The 14,831-nt window shown below is 55.0% G+C and overlaps 7 protein-coding genes across 7 annotated transcripts; 5 read left to right on the top strand and 2 right to left on the bottom strand.

Annotated features, from left to right (window-relative positions):
* The first annotated feature begins 277 nt into the window (after positions 1-277).
* QBC33DRAFT_543523 (uncharacterized protein) lies at positions 278-1,825 on the top strand. Its single transcript, XM_060428381.1, has one exon. It carries the CDS (start codon positions 714-716, stop codon positions 1,530-1,532), a length of 819 nt encoding a protein of 272 aa, XP_060281869.1. The 5' UTR covers positions 278-713; the 3' UTR covers positions 1,533-1,825.
* QBC33DRAFT_590340 (uncharacterized protein) lies at positions 1,577-3,068 on the top strand (the record flags this gene model as incomplete). Its single annotated transcript, XM_060431611.1, has 2 exons — positions 1,577-2,155; positions 2,228-3,068. Exons 1-2 carry the CDS (start codon positions 1,998-2,000, stop codon positions 3,066-3,068), a joined length of 999 nt encoding a protein of 332 aa, XP_060281868.1. The 5' UTR covers positions 1,577-1,997.
* A 1,080-nt stretch (positions 3,069-4,148) lies between these two features.
* QBC33DRAFT_127957 (uncharacterized protein) lies at positions 4,149-5,765 on the bottom strand. The gene is made up of 3 exons (XM_060422034.1): positions 5,688-5,765; positions 4,555-5,620; positions 4,149-4,478 (listed from the first exon to the last, which is right to left on the bottom strand). Exons 2-3 carry the CDS (start codon positions 5,270-5,272, stop codon positions 4,285-4,287), a joined length of 912 nt encoding a protein of 303 aa, XP_060281867.1. The 5' UTR covers positions 5,273-5,620; positions 5,688-5,765; the 3' UTR covers positions 4,149-4,284.
* A 216-nt stretch (positions 5,766-5,981) lies between these two features.
* Positions 5,982-8,356, top strand: QBC33DRAFT_127720 (LCHN protein). The gene is made up of 3 exons (XM_060422032.1): positions 5,982-6,601; positions 6,669-7,027; positions 7,083-8,356. The coding sequence occupies exons 1-3, from the start codon at positions 6,192-6,194 to the stop codon at positions 8,261-8,263; spliced, it is 1,950 nt and encodes a 649-aa protein (XP_060281866.1). The 5' UTR covers positions 5,982-6,191; the 3' UTR covers positions 8,264-8,356.
* Positions 8,357-9,274: 918 nt separating this feature from the next.
* QBC33DRAFT_127723 (uncharacterized protein) lies at positions 9,275-10,258 on the top strand. Its single transcript, XM_060422033.1, has 3 exons — positions 9,275-9,624; positions 9,686-9,834; positions 9,918-10,258. Exons 1-3 carry the CDS (start codon positions 9,541-9,543, stop codon positions 10,081-10,083), a joined length of 399 nt encoding a protein of 132 aa, XP_060281865.1. The 5' UTR covers positions 9,275-9,540; the 3' UTR covers positions 10,084-10,258.
* A 32-nt stretch (positions 10,259-10,290) lies between these two features.
* QBC33DRAFT_543512 (S-formylglutathione hydrolase) lies at positions 10,291-11,590 on the top strand. Its single transcript, XM_060428380.1, has 2 exons — positions 10,291-11,221; positions 11,288-11,590. Exons 1-2 carry the CDS (start codon positions 10,433-10,435, stop codon positions 11,366-11,368), a joined length of 870 nt encoding a protein of 289 aa, XP_060281864.1. The 5' UTR covers positions 10,291-10,432; the 3' UTR covers positions 11,369-11,590.
* On the bottom strand, positions 11,485-14,463 carry QBC33DRAFT_127637 (spindle pole body interacting protein). Its single transcript, XM_060422031.1, has 3 exons — positions 13,445-14,463; positions 12,147-13,394; positions 11,485-12,093 (listed from the first exon to the last, which is right to left on the bottom strand). Exons 1-3 carry the CDS (start codon positions 14,333-14,335, stop codon positions 11,674-11,676), a joined length of 2,559 nt encoding a protein of 852 aa, XP_060281863.1. The 5' UTR covers positions 14,336-14,463; the 3' UTR covers positions 11,485-11,673.
* Between the last annotated feature and the right edge of the window lie 368 nt (positions 14,464-14,831).

Genomic DNA, 14,831 nt, shown 5'->3' with positions numbered 1-14,831 from the left:
TAAATGCAAGGTACCCTCGTGAATGTGCAGTGCGAAAAGCAGTAAGGGGGAACAAACAAAAGGAAAATGGAGAAACAAAAGTTGGCGGTGGGGTATCAACATGTGATGTTGCCTCACCATGACGGAAGAAGGAGGCTTAACTTGGCGGGACAAATGCCGTAAGCGTAACGCTAGTGCGATATCACCGGCGCTAAGATTTCTTAGTGGCCCAAGAAAACGAATAAGGTTGAAACAGGTTTCTTACCCCTGGCTTGCTTGTCTTGGCCAGCCCAGATCTCCTCCACGTCTTCCGCGATGCGAGTTGCACGCAGGTACTGCGAAGACGTGCAACGAGGCGCTACTGTGGCTGCAGCAATCCTGCATATTTGACTCTAGCTATGCTACAGGATTGGAGTAAACTCGAGCATCAATTTCCCAAGGGGACTTTATGGGACAGCACATCGGTGCGACTAGCTACACACGTAGCATTTACCTACCTATTATCATCACCAAGTGGCGTCAGCTCAGCCAGACAGGGGAAAACCCGCTGAGGTCAGTCGGGCATCTACACTCTAACGATTCCAACTCAGGTAATGCTGCTTTGCAACGTACGCACAACTAGCAGTTGGACCGATTCAGGGATCGGCCAACGCCGTCATCAGGTTGAGCTGGCTGACATCGGCCGTATTGGATGATCGGCCGTGAGCCAATCCGCTCGTATCCGGGCACTCTCGATGGTTGGCTGGACACCGACATGGTTCGACCGGCAGATCATGGCAGTTAGTCTTCCTGGGTGCACGAAGTTCTGGCGGAGAATTTCGATTCAGACCAGTCCACCAGTGGCTCCGCTCCCGCATCCGATGATCATTCATCCAGGCCGTCGTCCTGCCGGGGAGTTGCTTAGGTTACCTTCGATAATCCCGCGCCACCAAAGTCGACTAATATATGTAGTTGGGCCGAGGAAAAAAGGAAAAAGGAAAAGAAACAACTCACTTCCATTCCCCTGGCTAGTTCACAGTGTTCCCTGGAGCCAAAATACCGTGGCTTTTGTTCTGGCTTTGGAAAACAATGTCATGAAATGGAACAGCTGTCAACGCCCAAACGATGATGATGAGTCGGCAAAGTCGGATGATGGAGACTTGAAGAAACCTGGAAGGAATAGATATGCCCCCCAACATCCACATGAAGGAGGAGTCTACTTGGACGGCCGCCAAGAGCCAGCTGTGGCTACATCATCGCGCATGGGTTGTTGTTGCGCAGACTCGGGACAGCAAGCAAGTCCGGTGCCATTTCCCGGTTCTGATTCGCCGCCACTCTGGATCCATGCCAACCCGGCCACCGATTTACATCGGATTTGGCCCAGACCACGACAACATGGCCTGAGACATAGAGCAAAGCGAGACAAAACTTTTCCCGTATTAATCAAACAGTACATGATGCGGTCGTTCAGTGGTCCAGTTGCTTGGCCGATATGGGATACACCTTCGCTCCTGTACCTCACACTTTCGTCGAACAACAAGTTTCCTAAGTTGTTGCCCAACCACCCATGCTGAACCTCCAGCCTCCAAGCTATCCCCACCCACCCCGATCTGCCCAACGCTGGCCCCGATGCTCATGGTTCGCTTGACCACCACCATCTTTTAGCAATTGACTAGGTGCCTAGTCCCATGCAACCCAAGTGGGATTTGTGTCTCTCCACCCTCTTGTGTGTTTGTTGGACGGGCAGGCAAGGTGCGATATGACATCGGATCTCCACCTGCTCTCTGCCAACCGGCCTGTTTGTTGCCTTCCCAGACTCCCACCCACGGTACTAGTATAAACACTCCTCTCCCATTCCCCTCCCCCGATCCCCCCTCCCGCCCTCCTGCCATCTCAGTTCTATTGTCTCCCAGCCAACTTCTCCCCTAGCCTCCCCCTATACCGAGTAACTCCTTCGTTAAGGTTACTTTAAGAACCTCGATCAAACCCTTCGCTCTGTGGTTGAAGAACATCAAGCCCCTTTCGTTCAGGTCGCCAACATGAAGGCAGCTATCTCGCTTCTTGCCCTCGCCGCCTCGGCTGTGGCTCTCAATGTTCCCCGAGGGCACCCCCATGGAGGGAAGGAGACGACCACCCTGACCACCTATGAGACAGTGACCACATGCCCCGTCACAACCACCAAGACTAGCAATGGGTCGTGAGTACATATTGGTTACCCACTGGTTCCTGCTAGTGACTGAAGGGGTATCCTTACTGATCGGTCTTGTAGCACGTATGAGGTCACCCAGTTGACGACGTCCACCATCACCATCACCACTTGCTACGGCTGCGGTGGGGGACCAGCGACTGTTACTGTCCCGGGACCAACAAGCGTCGTGGGAACCACAACCGAGGTTGATGTGACCTATACCACCGTTTGCCCCGTTACGGAAACCGTCACTGGTGCTGGCAAGACGTATACGACCGAGTACACAACCACAAGCGTCGTATACACAAAGGTTCTGACGACTCTGTACGAGACCGTTCCAGGACCTGCGGTGACGCAGACTGAGGGAACTGTCGAGTACAGCACCATCACATCTCTCTGCCCAGTGACGGAAACCAAGACGGAGGGTGGTTCGACCATCTACGTTACCTGGACCTCGACGTCGTTGATCACCGTCGTGGTCCCCACCACCGTCGACGTCACCCAAGTTGGCCCTCCGGTGACGGAGACCGAAGGAGCTGTCGAGACATACACCACCACCTCTCTCTGCCCTGTGACGGAGACCAAGACGGTTGCGGGCTCGACGATCCACGTCACCTGGACCTCAACACAGGTGATCACCACCGTGAAGCCCGTCACCATCGATGTTACTGTCGGGTCGGGCGCTACCGTGACCGAGTATCCGACCGTCGTTGTGACCGAGAACGGGACTGTCGTTCAAACCCACACTGCCCCGCCAGGCACGGTTGTCGCCCCAACAACCGTCTCTGCCACTCCTGTGCCTTCAGTCGTTACTTCTGCTTCATCCTCTGCTCCTGTGCAGGTCACCAACGCCGCAAACCCCAACAAGGCTCCTGCCGCGGCCTTGCTTGCCGGTATCTTTGGTGTTCTTGCCCTTGTCTGAAGCACCCAAGGTCGATGTTCCTCCAACTGAGGATTACATATGACGACTGGGCCCCGGTGATGATGGGGTGTCAAGACTTCCAGGTCACCGGCGACGAACGATAACCAACTTGATGACGCTCATTGATGATACAAATGCGGATATACATAGATGGTCATATAGGGGGGAGCTAGGGTTAAACACGGGGGGGCTTTTCAGGATGGGTTTCATTTTCCGACATCTCATTCTCTAATTTATGCTGGCAACAGAAAAGGGGTTCTTAAAAAAAAACAAAAAGCCGGCGGTATAGGATGGCAAAGGAATGGGGAACGCATCAGGCTCACTCAATAGGAGAAGCCAAATCGTAGTAGCTAATCTTCGTGTACATAGTATTCTATCATGGAAACGGAATCTAGTTAATACAGTTTTTGGAACAGGGCTTAGGGCTTGAACCATGGGGATCGAAGGTGCAATTAACCAAGCAGCCCGGACGCCTGCCACAGGTAAATCCTGATCTAGGCACGACTAGAGTAACCCCGGAGCCGATGAGGGGATCCAACTGTGACTGAGAGGGGCCAGTATCGCCAAGTCGATATACGAGATCGGGATCAAGAAATGCGGACATTCTTCTCCGGGTGACACCCTGGGTTGAGTTGAAGGGTATGATGGCATCACAGCTCTGTCTAGGTGTATCCGTAGGTACCCACGCTATATACGTTAATTACGCAAGAAGGCACTACCCATACCGTCGCCCTATTTTCCAGCTGTAGCAAAAATGCACGCTCTCTGCTGTAGATGATCCATGCCTCGGCGCAAGACAACCGATGGGAACAGAAAACCAAAAACTGATGCAAGTTGCAAGAACCAACCGAAAAAAGTCAAAAACGCACCGTGCCACCTATGCAGTCGAAGTTGAGTATGCGCTCTGTCTAACAACCCTGCCCTAGCCCTTCTATATCCCGCCATGCATATAAGCCGTGTCTATTTGGGGGGGTGTTTGGGTATCAAATGCGTTTCTGCATGGTGTATAAAACTCCCAAAACAGTCGCTCGCCCGAACGTCTGTACCCTCCACACCGTCGGTTTGCCGCTACCGGTGGGCCCCTTTACCTCCTCGTTCCTCAACCCCGGTGCAGTGCAGCTCTTGGCTGCACAACGTGCTGGGGAGCAACTGACTCCCTCCATCTCTGAATTTATCGTCGCGACGGCTGCATGTGCTCCGCAAGTATTCAGCCTTGTCATGAGGCAGCCTTGATCTCTACCCCGCTCGCTTTCGCAGTGCCGTTTTCCGTGTCAGTCGGCAGCGGAATCGGGGAGCCTCGTGCTTGTGCGGTTAGGGCGAAGAGCTCCTTGAGCATGAGGTCCCGTGTCGTTCGCGTAAGCTCGTCGACGTCGGCAGCCGTGAGACCGGTCGTCGGAATGGGATCGAGCACTGGGGAAGCCGAGGTTAGCATACAGGTTGGGAAGAAAAACCAACACCTGACTGAGGTTGGATGTCTGCCACTGACCTTTAACAGGTATACTGCCCGACCCGAAGTGCAGATCCCGGACATACAGTACGTGGCTGTAGTTTGCAACGACGCATGGCACGATTGGAACCTGGGCCTGGACGGCAAGGTGAAATGCGCCCTTCTTAAAGGGGAGCAGCATCGGCTCCTTCGCGTAGCTCCTGGTGCCCTCGGGGAACATGTACACGCTCTGCTTCCGCGCAATGATCTCGTCGGCGGCGCCCTTCATGGCCTCCCTGGCATCCTTGGTGTTCTTGCGGTCGATGAAGATGCTCCCGCTCAGGGTCATGAACCAGCCGAGAAAAGGCGTCTTCTTCAGCGACGACTTGGCGGTCACGCTGCAGTACTTTGGGAACATGCAGCCCAGCATGAGCACGTCGAGCTCGGTCTGGTGGTTGCCGATGAAGACGGCGGGGCGGACGGTGTCGAGGTGGCCCTTGGGGTCGATCACGTCGAAGGTCACGCCGGTGGTCGTCGCCATGAGGTACTTGAAGCTGCGCCCCGTCGCCCACTGGGCGATCTGGACGTTGCCCGAGAGTCGGAGTACGATGGACGCCAGGACGCCGTAGAGGGCGGATATGATCAGCGAGATATACGACGCCAGCAGGCGAGCCACAAAGGCCGCCTTGGGCACGATGATGGAGACCATGTAGAATGCGACCGTCAGGGCGGTGTAGCCAGCCAGGAAGTAGACCAGGTAGTAGAGGAAGGCGGACATGCTGGCAATCCGTATCTGTGCCTTTGAACAATCTTGGATGGGTCAATAGGCAGCCAGACTCAGGATGGGTTGTCCTTGGAGCCTCTTTTGTAAACCATGCACCTCCAGCTTGTGAACAACGTTTAAGCCGTAGGGTCGTGTGGGGAGGTGGGTGACCTCGCCCGCCACTTTTTATTCGACGGCACTTGTCGTGGTGGGCCACGGCCGAAACTGGTGGGACCACGTGCCTACCGAAGTACCCATGTACACTACGATCAACGACGGGTATGCCGGTGCACGACCTCAACACATTTACACAGGGGGAAAGAATTCCTCTCGGTGGAAAGGTTATGGTGAACAGGCTCAAGGCTTATTAGGTAGGCAGTCAGTGGCTAGATGTCGAGTCAGGACTTAGCCTCCCTGAATGGGTACCTACACGGTAAGCTTCAGGAATCAGAGAAAGGGATTTCGCTCTGTGGAGCTAGGCTGGTATAGTAGGTACTCTGTAAGCCGTTTCTGATTCGCAGGTGCTGGTACTGGAAACCAGGTTAACCACCGGTATTATGGAGTTGTAGCTATCTTTGGACATTCAGCCTTTCGGGTGCAAATTGCAAGAAACCGAATTCCCGTTCGTTGCTATATCGCATTGACCTTGAAGCAATCCTGCAAGAGTTGTCGATTTGCAGCGTGGAGCTTCGGGGGCGCTGCCCATCACGTGTAACTCCTGCCCCGGTTTTGGCAGAGCCCTTGTCTGCTCTTTAGCCGCAGCTTGTATCTTGGATGCGACGAATCAAGGACATAAGACATTCCAAGCCAAGGGCATCTTCATGATAATCACCAACTTGGAGCTATCTGCTGGCGCCCCGGAGCTGGACATGGTTGTCAGCTGCCATACGTGTATGATGATCTAACCTCGATAATTGATTCCTCTTGTCCAGCAATGGCAGCCTCACGCCGCGGTCAGCCACCCCTTTCCGTCCGGCTTCCCCCGCAGCCTACCAGCCCGGCCCTGCTCCCTGACATGCCCCCCATCTCGGCGCTCTTTTTGATCGATTTCGATGTCAAGGCAGGCTATACTATCACCTGGAAGGAGGCCGTTCCCGGTGTTGAGCTGGAAGGGGTTGTCGAGTACAAGAGCCTTCCGTCTGGCTTACACACCGTCCCCGACGACCTCATCTACTTCGTCCACGAGGATGGCTATGCTGGACTGAGCGCATTCGTCAACACAAGGACAGAGGAAGAGGCAACTCGCCATGCGCGCATGATTGCTGTTGGCGTCTTGGTGCCACTCAGCTATGGCCGCCTTGGGAGAGCCTGGCGGCACTCGCAGGGTTTGAAGGATATGGCCAGGTAAGAACGCGTGTTCGGCGACGGCCATCAGGGAATGGAGCTAATATATATGTGCCTACGTATCTAGTAAGCTCGCGCTTGATGGCAAACAGACCCAGATACTTGAGCAGTATTGGGAGAAGAATGGCGCGCACGGCACCGTCTCGCCGCAGCCCTTGGATGACACCTCCTTACGCTCACCCTCTATCAGTTTCAAACCAACCCATCCTGGACTGGGAAAGAAACACTCCAGAAACCGGTCCGCTTCTGACGGAGCGGCTTTGATCCCCGCAGGTCACGGATTATCACCCTTCCATCCAGCTTGGAGTTTGACGAATTTGCTCGAAACGTTCGGCCCCTTGATCTTTCCTATATACCGAGCTGCGTTGTTGCGGAAGCGTATCTTGATATCCACCCATGCACCAGTGCATGAGGTCTGTAATTTTGGTACGTAAATTGTCTCCCGAGTCCAGCGTGACACCCGGCTGACCGCCTCGCGCAGTGTACGATATCTCAGTTCTGTCCAATATCCCCCTCCACGTGCTCGATATCCTCGACCCATCTGCGCCTGTCCAACGACTGAAGCCTCTTTTCACCATCGGAGTCCATGATATACCGTCTCTGCTTGAATATCAGTCCTCGTTGAGGAACTCTACTCCGAGCGAGGATGACGACGCAACCGCCGTAGAAGACGCCGGGGCAGGCTATATAGCCTGCACAACTGACAGCATTCTTGCCATAAAAGAAGATCTGTGGGACATGCTCATCGTTATGCCGCCGGAATACTCGTCGAATGCAAGGGACAAGGTCTGGCCGACCGTAGAATGCCCAAAGGGCGTTCCCGTCCGGGCCACACAGCGCGATCTCCGCAGGTTCCGGTCGCTTCAAGCAGGATTATCGCGGCTGGAGCCGCCCCCTTCCGCGGCTGGTGTCACCACAAGTCCTCGACCGGAAGTCCCTACCCAAACCTCGACAGAACTGAGGCGCTCAGCACTGTCACGACCGGCGGCAGAAACTAGCGAGAGTCTTGCTCCAGTCGGCGACGACGATGCGGACAAGATCGTCGAACCCTCGACCTGGGCAGCCCTGGCTTATAGCGGGTTCATGTGGTGGGCCAGCGCAGGTGAACAGCGCCTTGCCGAAGAGGCAGAGGAGGTCGCCCAAGACTCGGCCCTCCTGGCAGAACTCGGGCCGCGGAGGCCGTCAATGCAAGGGACGCCGAGCTTTGGGTCCGTCCTTGGGTCGGCCGGGATGTCCGACTCGGTGTCGTCGCTGACGGCGAGGCGGGTGGCCGGGGGCGGCGAAGGAGAGGACGAAGGCCACCCGCCGGCAGCTACCGAGCTGGCCATAATCGCGTACTTCCATAGGCTGACGACGCAGATGCTGTCGGTGCTCGCCGACGTCGTCGAGAGCTCGGACGAGGACGACATGCTGGGCGTTGATATCGCGGACGAGGAAGACGGAGGCGAGGAGATGGGGCTCCTCCTGGGCCGGGCCGGGCCCGATGATGACGACGCGCGCGGCCGCGTACGCGTCGGAAGTGATGTGCTTGCGCACATGGGCCTGGACGTGTGGAGCAACGCGGAAGCCGACTTCGTCCGGGACCTCACCGCGAGGTACTTTGCCCGGCGGGCCCACGTCCAGTGCAAGGGTGTCGAAGTCTGCGGCATGAGGGTTTGCTAAACGCTGCCCACCCCTGTCTATTGGGTTGGTGACATATGCGGATGAGGGCTGGGCTGCTTCTGCATACATACATTCTTGTTTGTGTGTCTGGGTTCATGTTGGCCGGCGTTACGGGAATGGGTCACACTGGCTATCAAATGGGGGCTTGCATCACTGTCGGGAATTCAAATTCATACTGGTTGTCGAATGCCAGCCTTGTGTCGGGGCTGGCATAACCATATATCTTTATATATATTTATGCTCGGACTTATTCACGCAACACGTTGGCGATTCTCTTTCCCTACCTGTTCTGGGAAGCGATTACTTTTCCCAGTGCTATGTACGAGTCAATTTGAACAACCAGTTGTTCTTGGGTTGTCCCGGGACTCACAACCTATATCGATACTAGCATGACATGAGTGGACGGCGAAGGATGTCAAGGAAATGATCAAGACCTTCGAAGGGAATCTCCTAGTCGATGCTATTGCTTTTCAACCTCACAGACACAAAACAGAGCCTGTGGTTGTCTAACCAATCCTCTCTTTGAACAACTGGAACCAGCCAGGGACCAGGGATCCATAACTGAAGAGGGTAATCACAAAGCATAGTGTCAGTTGGAGCAGAAGACCGGCGCCTCGAGCCGCAGAGCGCGACTACATTCAGTTTTCTGTATCAACCAAGGAAGCGAGGCGTGTTTGTCTGATGATGCAGGCGTAATGGCGCGTTGAATTCTTCGTTCATCTCCTACTACCGCGTGAATCGGCATGTGTACGCCAAGCTCTTCCTGCGGCAAAGAAGAGTATCACGGTTTTACGCCAGGACTTCCAGCTGCCGATCAGTTCGTATCACGCCGCCTGACAACAGCCAGCCCCTCTGTAAGTTAGGCAGTGACGTTGAGCTAGTACTGCCAGATCCCCAATGGAACCCTGGAAATGACGTAGAATTACGGATCTGTACGCGGCACGGGATCCTTCATCAGCTGTCATTTCCGCCCTGCCATATCAACCATCAAGAAGACCCTTTGTTGCCCAGCCAGTGAGGACTATGCCCATGGGATGACGTTGCAATAGTGAGGAGTCGGAGTAATCCTCGGGTCTTGGCTTGGGACGATATAGGTAAAGGATGTTGGTACAAAGGAGGTCGGTTTCTAAGTTGGTTGCTCATAGGTATTGTATTCTACTCCCTATAAAACAGTGGGATCACTCTCCTGGAAGGGCCAAGAGAACTAGGAAACTCAGTTTCTTGAAATTTGAACGAATTATCCACCGTTGGCAAAGACTCGTACCACATCACCCGCAATGAAGTGCCTTACTCTCGTCGTCGCTCTCGCCTTGGCCTGCATGTCGATGGCAACGCCCGTCGAGAAACGTGAAGTTGGCGGCGTAAGTAACCTTGATGACTCGGCCAATCCATGCCAAGCAGCCAGACTGACAACGGCGCCAGATTCTCATCTGCAACGGCCCCGAAGCCACCGGCAATTGCACGTACAGTGTCTACGAAATGGACAGGTGCTACAACATGACAGACCAGTTTTACCAGGACGCCGCCACGTTTGCCCCGGATGGAGAAGCGTTCTACTGTTACCCCTACATGTGAGTTGGATTGGGGTCGAGGACCCTTGCAATATTGCCTGGTAGTTCTAGACTGTAATGCTGACCCCACAACCAACGAACAGCATGCCATGCGGTGGTATCTGTACCTCCCCGACCGGATGCACGTTTGGAGCTGTGAGCTTCGACTACGTGAACAAGTATAACCTCAGTGAGATCGGCTGGGATCACTACATCGCGTCATTTGAGTGCCATCTCAACACGACTGACAGCGGCGTTGTTAATGGTTAAGGAGAAGTCGTGGGGCTTTTATTCAATTATTGCATGTTTGGAGGATGGAGCTCGGAGTTTTCTAGGCATCTTTCGGCGGCAGACCCCTCACTGCCATGACGCCAACTCTCGGCAATGGGCATGGCGGGGTCAGAATCAATTGACAAACAAACGGGAAAGGAGGGGGGCATCACAATTGGATAGAAGATGCAGATTTGTAAATTGACAAGGCAAATTACTTCTAACCACTTCCTTAACTAGCTGGTTGAAAAGACAAGAAAAAATCTAATAACATATACATTTCTATCGTTATCCCAACCACTCCGTAGCCTCCATTGACTTCCCTTGCAAACAATTACCATCCGTCACAATGGCATTCACAACCAAAGCCAAGATCGCCTCCTTCGGGGGCACGCTCTACAAGCTCTCCCACGCCTCCTCCTCGACTGGGACCGAGATGGCAGTGTCCGTGTACCTGCCCCCGCAGGCGACCAAGCAAGGGGCCAAGGTTCCCGTGCTGTTCTACCTCTCCGGCCTGACCTGCACGCCCGACAACTGCTCGGAGAAGGGCTTCTTCCAGCACGCGGCCTCGCAGCGCGGCCTCGCCATCGTCTACCCTGACACCTCCCCGCGGGGGCTCAACCTCCCCGGCGAGAAGGACAGCTGGGACTTTGGCGAGGGCGCGGGCTTCTACGTCGACGCGACGCAAGAGCCGTTCTCGGCGGGTTACAAGATGGAGAGCTACGTGTCCCGCGAGCTCCCCGCTGCGCTCTTCGGCGACGCCGAGTTCGGCCGCTTCCTCGACGGCGGCCGCGTCTCCATCACGGGCCACAGCATGGGCGGACACGGCGCCCTGACGCTCTACCTCAAGAACCCGGGGCAGTACCGGTCCGCCAGCGCGTTTGCGCCCATCTCGAACCCGGGCCTGTGTCCCTGGGGCGAGAAGGCGTTCAAGGGCTACCTCGGCGAGGACCGCGAGGAGTGGAAGAGGCACGACGCCACGGAGCTGGTAAAGGGGTGGAAGGGCGGCGACCTGAAGATGCTCGTCGATGTTGGGACGGGGGACAACTTCTACAAGCAGGGCCAGCTGCTGCCTGAGAACTTTGAGAAGGCCGTCAAGGAGGCTGGGCTGCAGGGGCTGGAGTTGAGGTACCAGGATGTGAGTCTACCCCCACCACCTCTTAACAACTTCAGGGACATGAGACTGACAGGAAAACCGCTGCAGGACTATGACCACTCGTACTTCTTCATGGCCTCGTTCAGCGACGATCACGTCAACCACGCGGCGAAGCACCTGGGTCTATAAAAGGAACGCTCCGATGTTATGTCCGTGTTGACTTTGTATGTAAGGTGAACAAAATATCATGTGCGAATAGCCTTCTGTGTGCAGATCGTTCAAGGTTGTCGGCCAGGGAGAGAGAATATACATACGGCGGCGTTTCACCCCAGGTCAACAGAAGTATTCAGCTCATCCTTCGTCAAGTTCATAGACTCATTTCCATCCTTTAAAACTCCTCATAGCGCCGGTAATGTGATGATATGAAGCAGCGGTGCGGGAAAAAGAACGTCGGCTGTGCTCCCCATCGTGGGAAAACGAACCCTCTCTCACTCTCAACTGACCCTCCTCTCTGCATCTGGGCTGTAACCATCCTTGCCTAGTTTGCTCCTCAATTCGAGATCTGCCTCCCTCCTGATGCGGATATAAGCAAGCTTTTCGAACCGGCTCAAGGCTCTCCACCAGTGCCGGCCGGCTTCGTGCTCTCCAATCCGTTCAAGTAGATCAGCGGTCTTGTTCCTGACGTCGCGGTCCTTATGGAACAGCCCGAGTGCGATGTAGAAAAGCCCGGCGTGGGATTCGGGGGCAACGGATAGGAGGAGGCAGATCTCGTCGTAGGAGTAGATATACTGGGAAAGGGCCGAGTATATTTCCTTGCTTTGCGCAGGTGATAAGCGCTGCGTCCGTAAACGGTCGTGCATATGGTGCAGGTCCATCCCTTTCAGGGGTCGAATTTGGTATAACTGGGCCACGTCCTGCGGATCCTAGATCAGTCCGGCTCTTCTTATGTAGGGGGGGTTCGGCTTACCTGAATGAAGCTGTAATAACTCCTCGTATTCCTCCAGCCCTCGATCCTTGTGACGTTTCCAGCAAGCTCTTTCGCCTTGGACACCTCGTCACACCAGACATATCCATGCCCGGATACCCCCCTAGTGCCGCTCTCGTACTCGTCGCTTCCGACATACAGGGCACTGGCGCCATAGACGCTCTCCTCAAACGCGGCCGCTATGCGAGTGAACTTGGTAACCCAGTCGCGCCACTTTGCTCGGATGACCCGTTCGCCGTGTCTCGCTGCGATGCTGCGTTGGATGTCTCCCATGAAAGCGTTGTCGCCCGTGAGATCGTTTGCAGCGGAGCTGCTTGAAGACGACCCGTTCACTAGGCCGGCGTAAGCGGGGTTTTGTTGTTGGAAGTAGACTAGGCCTTCAGTGATAGGAGCTGGGTCGATTTTGCTGCTGATCTTCACCCGTCCGCTGGGCAGATCACACAGGACGTCCCACCACTCCGGATGATGCTCAAAGGTGGGGTTTGTGACCCCCGCGATGAAGCCAGGAACCTTCAGGAGGTCGTCGATCTTCGTCAGGTCAGTGTATGGGAAGGCGTGCCTGGTGAACCCCCGCAATACACCCCCCGAAGCGAGGGCGCAAGCCGCAAGAACAGCTTCAGCAACCTCTCCGGAGGGCATGTTGTAGCCCAGGAAGATGACGCGCTTCTGGGTGAGTAGCGCATTGACGAGTACGATGATTGGGTGCGAATTGGCGCCGTTGGTGGTCAAATGAGGATGTAGCTGGAAAGCCTGTGGCGACCTCGTATGGGGCTCAGAGAAGTTCTGGATGAGCTTGATCAGGGAAAAATCGCCCACTGTCTCAGGCATGACTGCCACAGGGACCTTGATCGGGATGGGAATCCCCTTGTACATGACTTTGCTCTCAAACTCGTGGGTGTCTCTGGGGACGGAGTAAGTTGATTGCCCTTCGAAATGAGCTTTCGTTCCGGCTCTTGATATGCCTGGCGGCTTCGGTGGACTCCTGCTGGCATCGAACGGTTGGTCGGCTACGTTCTCTCCCCGGTCTTCCGCGATTCTCATTTGTATCATCTGCTCAAACTTCTCCACGAAGAGGTCCTTGTTAGCACTTGCTTGTAGCAAATGCCTCTCCAACAGACTAAGCTTGGGCATGAGTGAGAGATCCATGTCGTTGACGGCATCGTATAACATGGAGAGCGTCTCTAGAACGGGAGACTTGAAGTACTCCTCTAGGGCCAATAATAGAAGAGGCTAAGAGTGGTTAGTCACAGCACTGATTGAGGTGATGAGAACTTACAAACCTTGTATATGTGCAAAAATGGATGGCGTGTGCAGATGGCCATTGCTTTTACAACCGCGCCTCTTTTGACGGTCTTGTCCTGTTTGGTGTTTACCAGGTTGAGGACATAAATCAAAGGCGGCCCTTCGCCGCCCTCGGGCTCACTGTCACTAGACGAATCGTCGTCCCAGTCTTCGTCCTCGGAATCTCCACCGTCTTCATTGTCCTCGTCTTCGTCATCCGACTCGTGTATTATGCCCTTGGCGCGGTCCCGTTTCCGCCTCCTCCGTCTCCTTCGCTCGTCCTTGGCGTTCCGTTCCTCGTCTTCCTCCTCCTGGCTCGAGTCCTTGTGCAAGAAGAACATGGTCCAGTCTTGGTTCCGCACGTGGGTTTGGTCCGGCAACATCAGTTCGGCGAGCATATGCTCGTCTCCAGTGATTGCGACGGGATATTGGTGTTCCATCACTGGTCCCCGGTCGATATCGAAGGACGCTACCAATATATACTCGACATGATTCTCCGTGTTTCCGCGCGGGTACTGCGAGCGCAGCCGGCGAGGAGGATGCGCATCTGGATTATAGGGCCGCGAGGCACCATTCGACAGCGAACTATGCTGGGAAGAGACGCCGGTGCCGGTTGACGGCGTTTTGCTCTTAGAGCTCGGATCTGACGTGTGATCCGTCTCGGACATGATCGCGGGTTGGGAGTGGGGAGGCCGTTTCGATGGCCGCGAGTTTTGCGATATCTGCGATGCAGAGCGTGACGAGGAGAATATCGAGGGCTTATGGTTCTGGGCGCTCCGTGCTACTGTATCCGAAGCATTGGCGTACACTGCTGCTGTGGGTGTCTTGTTGTTCTTGCTGTTGCTGGTCGTCTGGGTCAGGAAGGGCAGCACCGTCTGGGCTGATGCCATTCCTTGATGTGCCCCAACTACCAAATTCTTGGGCTTGAGGATTCCTGTCGAGAGCTATCGTGTCTTGGAAAAGACGAAGATCTTCAAATTGTAGAGATGTTCTAGACCGCCCGTTTGTGTGATGCTGGGAAAGTGCTGGTCGGTTGGAGCTACAATACAACCAAGGTGGGTTGAAATTGACCGATCAAGAGCGCGGAGCACCGCTCAAGTGTTACACTTGGTTGGCAGCCGTTTCCGTCTCGAAAGAAGGTTAAAATTAGTGCTGAGGATCCCGAGAGGTATCCGTCCCGAAGAATAAGAGGCACCAAGAGAGAAGATGCCACAGCGCTCGCTGGGTCAGAAATGCGGAGCAAGTCCAGCTCGAGGTAGCAACTGGATCATCCTTGCGGGGCGTCAATGCGATGGTGGGAGGACGGTATACCGAGACATGATCTGCTGCGAGGCGTCTGTGACCTCCTGACAGGGGTTTGATCGCGGGTTTAAAAATGGTGGAGAG

The sequence above is a fragment of the Phialemonium atrogriseum genome, assembly GCF_030411735.1.
Source record: "Phialemonium atrogriseum strain 8032-3 unplaced genomic scaffold QBC33scaffold_18, whole genome shotgun sequence".
Taxonomy (NCBI): Eukaryota; Fungi; Ascomycota; class Sordariomycetes; order Cephalothecales; family Cephalothecaceae; genus Phialemonium; species Phialemonium atrogriseum.
The sequence above is the reverse complement of the archived record's forward strand: the minus strand, read 5'-3'. Positions and strand labels throughout refer to the sequence as shown.